Source organism: Phocoena phocoena, chromosome 18, assembly GCF_963924675.1.
Source record: "Phocoena phocoena chromosome 18, mPhoPho1.1, whole genome shotgun sequence".
Classification (NCBI taxonomy): domain Eukaryota; kingdom Metazoa; phylum Chordata; class Mammalia; order Artiodactyla; family Phocoenidae; genus Phocoena; species Phocoena phocoena.
In genome coordinates, this window is record NC_089236.1 from 4,024,478 (window position 1) to 4,033,535 (window position 9,058).

Consider the following 9,058-nt stretch of genomic DNA (forward strand, 5'->3'; position numbering starts at 1 on the left):
TACAATAAAAAATGAAAAAGAAGTAACAGTAACGAAATAATAAAAACAATCGGCTTACAAAATTCTTCTGACAGCCACACCTCAAGGGCACTTAAGGGCTCACATGTGTCACACAACCACTGGCGACCACGCAGGCATCTCCAGGGGATGCTCTTCTCCATCATAAATCAATCATGCACTGGGATGAAACATGTCCAGAAACGCTAATTTGGAGAAAGATGTTTTCATACAGTTTGGGGGCAAAGCAAGCCATCCAACAGAACTGTGTCACAGACACCAGCGACACGCTGGGACTTCCACGTTGAGAATCCTTCCCAAGCCCACAGCTTCTGCCTTCCTCTGTCTGGTACCGGACCCCGGCCGCACCTCGCGTTACACAGTCACGGCAGGGTACATCTTCTGTTCGCTGTTAGTGTGAGGGAAGGGGGCCTGGATCTGCCTGTAGCCCGTCTGCAGCCCGTCCAGGAACGGCGGCACCGGGGTCACAGGCACCAAGTCGTGCTGCACCGTGTACCCCACGAAGGGGGGATGCAGGTACTGCCCCTGGTGGGGCACAATCTGGGTGGCCTGCTGACAGTTGAGCACGGAGAAGTTTGTGGGCATGTTGACGTATACATTGTTCATGGTGCCCTCGGGCAAACAACAGTTGGTCTGTGACCTGGTCGGGGGCCCCCGGGCCCCCGAGTTGGCGCTGGAGCTGGAGCTGGCGGCCGTGCTGGACTGGCGGGAAGAGGAACCTCGGGAGGTGCTGGCGCTGGGGATCATGGGGATGGTCTCCACCATGCGGGCCCCCCCCGGGGCCCGGCTCTGCTGGGGCTCCTGCTTGGGCCGCAGGCACCTGCAACAGCAGGCGGCCACCAGGGACCCCAAGATGATGAAGGCGACAAACACCGACCCGACGATAAGGAAGGGCACATAGATGGGGACTGAAGAGAAGGAGAGAGACATACTGTGATGACTTCCTGTAGGGATGCAGTAAAAATCGGGGATGGGCAGTGGAGATGGATAAATGAACACCACCAGTACCCAGAAGCCAGGAACCTGGGCCGGGCTGGTGTGCGCGCTTATCGGCCGCACACAGGAAGCACCGTCCTTTATCAAGTGCTTAGGGATGGGGGGGCGGGGGAGCACAGGAAGGCCCGCCTACAGGCAGCGGGGATCAGCCCCCAAAGCAAAGCTGTTAACACTGACAGCTAGACTCACCAACTGCAACGCTCACGGAGGCAAATACCCAATTTAGCAAAAATATGAGTTTAACGGTTTAAGACTCTTCTAAAATCCCTCGAGTAACGGAACTGCCCACATTTCAGGCTACCCTAACAGTTTGTAGGGTCTGCACAGAAATGAGTTGAAATTATTTCAAAGTCTTTTCTCCCCCCAGAAAATTATTTACATTTCTCGTAAACCTCTTTGACCTTTTTTTCGCAGGTTCTTGTTTCATAGGCACATAAATCAAAAATTTCGGACAGACCCTAGTCACAGCCATTTCCGAAAAGAGTCTGTAAGGTACAAAGGTCAAAGACGGGTTTAAAAAAAAAAAAAAAAAAGCCCTCCACACACACTTGACAAGCTGGTCCCTGGAATGTGGGCCTGGCTGGGGGGAGGCTGTCCAAGCAGCAGGTCAGCATGAAACAAGGTACCGAGGAGGACAGGGCTTGACATCTGTTCCAGAAAGAAGAGCCCGCAGTGAGTCAAGGCCCCAGGCAGGACCACGTGGCTGAGGCGGAGCTGTCAGGTCTGGAGTTAGGACACTGGATTCCGCGTGAAGAATCACAGGGAAAAGCCCGCAGAGCAAAAAGCAATGGGCATCCTACTTAACACGGGAGGTTTATTCCAGAAAATAAAACTGTCAGGATAAAAATGAACACTTTACTAAAATCAGTAGCGAGCTCCAGTTTTCAATTATTTTACTTAAAAAGATCTTCGGGGTGCCGTGGGCCTAGCGCTACCGGGTTTCAGAAGCTGGACACACTAGCTGATGGGGACTGAGAATCAGGAGGGAGGGGTCTGTGGAATCCCACCCCAGATGACCAAGAACCCATGTCTTTTGACACGTTCCTGCCCATCTCCTTGACTATTCGATCAGACGCCACACGAGGACAGGGATTGGTCCCGCTGGTCTTGGCAAAGGGCAGTGCCAGCACGTGGTCCAGGGAGACGCTCGGCTCTCCCTCGCCTGAAGTCACAGACACGCAACGCCCTCTGTCCGCTAGGGCAGCAGCCGTTCTAATCACGCTCCTTGGACAGAACCGATATTCCTGCAGTCAGTGTTTCTAGAACATAGTACCACACGGAGCCATGGAGAAATGATGCCTTATAAGTAAAACATACTTTATCCAGTATGTAACCAAAGGCTGACGATTGAAGACTTCATTTTCTAAATTAAAGATACCAGCCTTATATGTTATCAAGTAAACAAATAACAGTTAAAGAAAAAAAACAAAAAAACACCCCCAAAGCAGTGTAAGTCCACATAATGAGTTTGGGGGAGAAATCACTGTTCTCTTTCCAGGATTTTAATTGGAAGAGTAAATAACTCAGGGCAGAGAAGGCAGTGTTCCTGGAAGCCCTCGGCGCTGCTTCATTAGACATGCGCTGTCCTTCTTGAGTGCAGAAGTACAGAATTTTTAGGAAAAAAGATTCAAAAGTGGAATTTAGAAAGCATCCCCACAAACCATGGCGTCTTGAGAAGTCGGCTGCCTACTGATTTGTCCAGTCATCCCAACTTCTAGGAGGCCAGCAAAAGCCCAACTTGGCACACACAGAGAAGGCAGTCAAGCAGTGTGCCCGTGGCTCGTCCACCCGGCTTTATTCGGGAGGCCACACACCCCGCTATGCTGCCCTTGCCTTTTAACACGGCACCTCTTCTGGAATTCCCCTCCCTTCTCCTCTTCCGAGTCAAGGCAGCAGCCGACCAGTAGGAGTAGCTAATAAAATGCGTGACTGCAAAGGGAAGGACGGAAGCGAGCTGCCTCTCAGCAGCTCCAGCCAGCTCTGTGAACAGGGACCAGAGGGGCCCTGGCTCAGGCGGCTGGAACCCTGGGCTGGGGCGGGGGGACAGTATTAATATAAACAGTCCTCTCCTTCTCATAAGGGGCGGAGACGCCCCTCCGGGCCATGTGTGCCCTTCCACCTCCATCCGGACCACATCCTCCCTCCCAAACACATTATGGGATAGGCCCTCGAGGGAGGGGTCTGGGAGACTAGTGACAAGCGGAGGCAGTGGAACCTATCAAATGCTTTCACGCATTTGTTTCTCCAACTCTAACTTGGGCAATCTGAAAAAATACAGTTAAAGAATCAAGGCCACAAAGAGCAGGGCTGGCACGGCTCTGATGTCACACCTACCGAGTCCGACGTGGTAAGGAGGCCAGGGCGGGGGAGGTGCATCTTAGGGAGGAGTAGACTCTCCCCGGGGGGCTGGTAGAGCCCATCACCCTCGGGAAGACCCAAGGAGCGGCCTTCCCTCCGAGGAGCCCTCAGGTTCCCCCGCCAACCCTCTCGCTAGGGGGCGCCGCCAAAACATGACCCCGTCCTCGGACTTAGACCCATAGTGACAGGAGACCCGGGAAGGGGCACGGAGACCCCTGGGCAGGAGGCACGTGGGGCTGGCTGCGGCCCGCCATGCTTTGGATGTTAGGGTTTTCTCCGGAAAACCCAAGCCAAGCCGCTCTTTAGCTGACAGATGGGGAAACTGAGGCCCAGGGCGCTGAACCGCTGTCCCGTTCCACACAAGGTAAAGGCTGCGCCAGGACGCAGGCATCGCCTCCCGCTCCAAGCCCCTTTCCTGAAATGGCAGGCTCCGAATTCCCTCCCCCTCTCCAGGTTGCCGGGTCCCGCCGGCGAGGCAGAGCCCCTTCCTCCCCTCTCTGCTCGCCCGGCCCGCCTACCTGCCGAACCGTCGGGGCCGTCTTTGTCCGCGCGGCCGGGCTCGCCGGCGCCCTGCTGGCGGTCGTTGTCGCAGCCGCCCTGGTCCAGGCGCGCCTCGGCGCTGGAGCAGCAGTAGCGCAGCGCGCAGCTGCCGCAGCAGATGGTGGCGTCGCCGCCGTCGAAGCGCTCGGGGCACTGGAAGCCGATGCGCCAGACGCCCTGCGCGTCCAGCCAGCCGTGGCAGTACTCGCCGCTGGCCCGCGCCCCTGCCGCCAGCAGCGCGGCCAGCAGCAGCCGCAGGAGCGAAGCGGCGTCCCGGGAGGAGGCGGCCGGGCGGCGTCCGCCCCACATGGCACCACCCTGGGCGCGGGCGGCGCGTCTCCAGAGGGCGCAGGGCCGACTCCGGGAGGTGGCGGCCCGGCGCCCCGGTCCAGGCGGTGCTGAGGCCGGGACCTCTGCGCTGAGTGTCCCTTCCGCGGCGCCTTCCGCGCGGGCCCCCGCCCCCCCCCCGCCGCGACGTGCGGGAGCTAAGCCATGCCCTCCCTCGGCCGGCGGCCCGGCCCCAACAGGGGCTGCCTGTAACTCGTGGGCACTCGCCGATGGAGCTCTCCGGGTGCGACTCAGAGGGCCCCCGGGGCTGCCGTTCCGCAGCCCCCGGAGGCTTCACCCGCGACGGGACCCTCCCCGTGCATCCCCGAGGGGACGCTCGCTCAGGCCGGAGGACCGCTGGGCGCGCCGCTTCGGACCCGGAGCCAGGGCGCTGCCGCACAGTTTAAGCCTCGGGGTCCTGCGCGCTAGTCGTGGCGCGTCTCCTGGCCTTTATTCCCCCCTCGGGCGGCTTGAAGAGGCCAAGGCGGCGGGCAGCGGGCACAGAGCTCCGGGCAGCAAGTGCAGCGGCCGGCCGCGCTCAGCCTCCTGCGCTCCGAACTCGGTCCGCATGGCTCCGGCCGCGCCGCCCGGGCCGCCCCCTGGGTGCAGCCACCACGTTCCGCTCCGCGGGCCGGACGGTCGATCCTCCCAGCGCACGCGGGCGTCCGGGACGCGGACGAGAACCGACGCGCCCTGCCGGGGTCCCGGGAGCCAGCCGCGGCTGCTGCTGGGCGCGGGTCCAGGCGGGCGGCTCGCCCTGCTCCCCTCCTCTGCTCTCCGGCCTCGGCGCGCTCCGTCTGGCTCCCCTCCCTCCCCCCCCCGCCGCTGCGCCCTGGGTAGGTGCGCACCGCTGGGCGCCTCCCACGGAAGTTTCGGCCCCCGGGGCTGCGGAACAAGCCGACCGCAGCAGCCGCCCGCCCACCCGCGCGCCCGACCCCGACTCGCCCGCCGCGCCGCCGCGCCGCGCTCTTAAGAGGGACTGGCGCCGCGGGCGCGCATGCGCGCTGGGGCCGCCCCGCCCTCGCCGCCCCAGGGGCCGCGAGCCCTTCACTTTCGGGCTGGAGCGGCCGCGGGCCGTGGGCTGCCGGGTAGAAAGGGCGCGGGAGACAACGGCGCTCGAGCTAACACAGCATCAGCAGTAACGGCAATAAGGGCAAACTCAACTTGCTTATTGCAGGTCTTAGGCGGCATTCACAGTTCGGATTCTCACAACTTCCCAAAGAAGGATGATAACTGCGCTCCACTTACGGACGCTGAAGTTGCCACTTAGACTCACTGTCCCTCCAGTTCCCAGCCCCTGATGTCCAGGCCACGGCCGGTCACTGGCCTGGGGCTGCGTGGTGGGCTCGGGCTTCTACTAGGTGGGGTGGAGACTTGCCAGATTAGGCCGCTGTCCGGATGATGTGTGTCGCTTTTCTTTCTAAATTTGGGCAGAGCGATTTATTGGATTTAAGCAGAAAGGTGCCTCGGCTCCACATTTGGCCCCGATGGTGTAGACAGCTGCGTGAAGAAGCAAACAAGGCTCCGACAGACCAGCAACGCGGCTTTGAGGAGGAGAGATTAATAGCTCCTGCCTTGCGGAAGCTGAAACAACAGGTGCTGATGCTATTAAAGCCGCCGTGATTATTTTTAAAGGATCTGGTGACCCTTCCGACACGGTCTGGAAGTCAGCGACCTGACATCTAGGCCCAGCCCGACCAGAAAAAGAATCTTGCATTTTTCTGGCTTCAGTTTGTTCATCTTTCAAGTGGAGCATAAGAGGTGCTGACCACTGAGGTTCCCCCCCCGCCAAGTCCGTGTCTATGGAACACAAAGCAATTTTATTCACAGCAAAGACGCCGCTGTTCAGACATGGTCGGGCACTTGGGCGGGCCGGGTCACCGCGCGGACTGGGGCAGGTTGGCTACCCTGCCACTCGCCCCACGGAATCAAAAGGAAAAACCGACCCTACGCCCTGGAAGCAAACACCTTACTCTTTTCAGTAAACCTCTCTCCAAGCACTGCACTTGATTTCATTAGACTTTGTGGTGGGGGGAGGGGTATTTTTAGTTTCATAAAATTATGTATTTTAAATGCACCGGCCACGAACTTTTCTAAACCTAGTAAATGAACGAGATTTTAATATCGAATTATTCGTTCCACAACTACAAGCTAAGCGGTTACAGTATACCGCGTTCTGTGTTGGGTCCGGGGGGTTCTCCAAGAAGCCAGACGTCGTGGCCATTTCCTTCACACGGAGATGAAAGTCTCTGGAAATTGGACAGAGAGACAAAGAACTGAATAAGCAAAGATGGTACAAGTATTATAAAGCTACGATCGGTGATGTACAGGGTCAGTTTAAGCACATAACCCGGGGGTTATGTGCTGGATCCCTGGAGGCTAGCAGGATCAGGAAAATCATCAGAGCAACAGCACTTGGACTAGAAGAAGCCAAGGGAAGACTCAGTTTTTCCGATTTTTTTCTTAGAAAACATTGGTACTGCGAGCTAATGTATTGAAGGCTTACTCCACGCCAGACGCTGTGCTGAGTTTCACGTGCACATTTAATCCTCACAGCAACCCTACAGAGAAGACGTAACTACTCGCCTCACTTTGCTGGTGAGGATAACTTGCCCAGTCCTTACAGACAGAAAGTCACAGTCTGCCTGAACTCCAAAGCCTGCCCACCACGCTGCTGGTCACCAGTCTCCACCACAGAAAGCCCGGAATTAACTGCTGACTCTACACGAATCACCAGATGGCCAGGCATCATTATTTTCCTATGGCACCATAAAATGACTGGGGTGGGGTTCAGAGGGTTAATACTTTTTTTTTTTTTTTGCCTTTGGGGAAAAAATTAATGCAAGGGAATTGTCCATTTCTTCAGACAGTATTTATGCCATATCCTCCTTCCACTATCCATTTATCCTCTTCTCCAAAGCACCCATGATTTGTCAGTTTATTGATGAAGAAAGCACTGTTGGCCATTTTCATACTGAAATTGATTTATGACCTGGTAATGCCAGAGCTTAAACCCAAGAAGTTTTTCCCGAATGGTTCAGAACCATTAGAATGGTTAGTCCACAATCAGCAGACTTGGAAGTGCAGAGCTTTGAGCAAATTCATCCTCGTTTTTACTGCTGTGTTCCCTTATTCCCTAAAAGTGAAGGAGAGGCCTGTTTCGTGGTTACTCAATGTGGTGGTTGCTTGTCATCAATGCTCATAGAGATTTTATACCACTCTGTTCCTCCCTCTGACTTGATTTTACTTTTTCTTTGTGTATCTAGTACGTTGTATTGAATTCTTTTATAAAATAAGTTGTCAAGTACTTACTGAGCATCTCTGTGGGAGATGCCACTGGGTCATATCAAGGTGGCAATGTTCCTTCCATAAGGAATTCCCTCACCATCCTTGACAGTCTTAAACTATTTTACTAGTCTTTTCTGAGCAACTGTAACTAGTTATCAAAACATACAGGTAGTAGTAATAATTTATTATAATCAAAACTAGATGTCAGGCAGTGTGCCAAAGTAGATTTAAACACCTATGAAGGAGTGCCCTCCTCCCTCTTAAAAAGTTGAATTCTGTAGACACTAACTGCAGAAGTATATTTTCAGTTTATTTTGCCTTTCAGTCTGTGCCCCCCCCCTCTCTCTCTCTCTCTCTATATATATATATATATATGAATAAAATGCATTTTATCACCATCTACCGACTTTGACCTTCATGTTTTTGACTGCTCGAACTGAACTTGATTCTCATTGGTACCTCTGTTTTGCCTTTGGACGTTTTCCTCTTCAGTTTGTTAAGATGTTTCTTAGTACCTTTCACTCTGCTTGTTCATATAGGATTCCTAGCTGTGACATGGGCTGCAACCAACCCCATTTTAAAGCACTCACGTGTAGCATCAGCATATATGGTGAAAAAAACGACGTAGTCAGCTTTATCCTCGAATCAGGCTCAGTGCAGCAAGAGGCTCATGACTGCGAGAGGCACGAGGGGGAGGAAACCACTTCAGGTTGCCTGGTTCACAATCACTGTGATATGTGTGTCTTTTGAGTGGAATGAGGGCAAAATCACACACACTGTTTACATCGTTATTTCTCCCTCTCATTATTCTTTTTCCACAGTAGTTGAATTTACGTAATTTGAATGTGCAAATGACATACTTTCTTGATAAAACAGAGCAGCCGGAGGAGCTAAGTAAAACACTTATCCTTCTAAAACATAGAAAATCAGTTGCTCAATATTAGTGCATTGTTAACTTTAATTGTGACAGCTAACAGAATGTTATAGTTTACCTCTAGGGAAAAAGAAATACAACTGATTTAAAAACAAACTTCTGACATATCTTTAAAAGTACAAAGCCATAGGACTAAAGAAATGATTACTTATAACTCGGCTAACTGGAGTTGATGCAAATCACATGGAGGTAATCATATTTCCTTTGGCTTGCAGTTCTAAAAGCTGCCAGATCTTCAGTGATTTTCTGTGTATTGCAGGAAGAGCAGAGGTTCCTACCATCTGCACACGGTCAGCAGTCTGTTTAGGAAGAATGGCTTTCCCTGGGTTCATCCACTTCTCTCCCTCCTCTTTTATAAATAGTAGTACTGAAAACTCATATTTGGTTTACCAGAAGTTCTTTTAAGTTAAAGTGTTTGTGTTAACAAATGAGACCGCAAACCCAAACAAATATGTTAATTTACATTTCTTTTAATTTTGTCTTGTGGTTTACTTAACCTCATCTGAAAATAAAAACGGTCATAAAATTTTGGGAAAAAAAATCTTCCTTGTTGCTTTAAAAGTTTTTCATCTTTCATCCTCCTGTTTTTTCCTTGTA

The 9,058-nt window shown here is 53.5% G+C and overlaps 1 protein-coding gene across 1 annotated transcript; it reads right to left on the reverse strand.

The window, feature by feature from the left end:
* Window positions 1-372: 372 nt before the first annotated feature.
* On the reverse strand, window positions 373-4,221 carry SHISA2 (shisa family member 2). Its single transcript, XM_065896249.1, has 2 exons — window positions 3,891-4,221; window positions 373-926 (listed from the first exon to the last, which is right to left on the reverse strand). The coding sequence occupies exons 1-2, from the start codon at window positions 4,219-4,221 to the stop codon at window positions 373-375; spliced, it is 885 nt and encodes a 294-aa protein (XP_065752321.1).
* Window positions 4,222-9,058: the final 4,837 nt, after the last annotated feature.

Excerpts from the sequence above, each read along its gene's own strand:
- SHISA2 (XM_065896249.1), bottom strand. The coding sequence starts at position 4,221 with ATGTGGGGCGGACGCCGCCCGGCCGCCTCCTCCCGGGACGCCGCTTCG. Across the intron at positions 927-3,890 it reads CGGCCCCGACGGTTCGGCAG|TCCCCATCTATGTGCCCTTC; the intron begins GTAGGCGGGCCG and ends CCTTCTCTTCAG.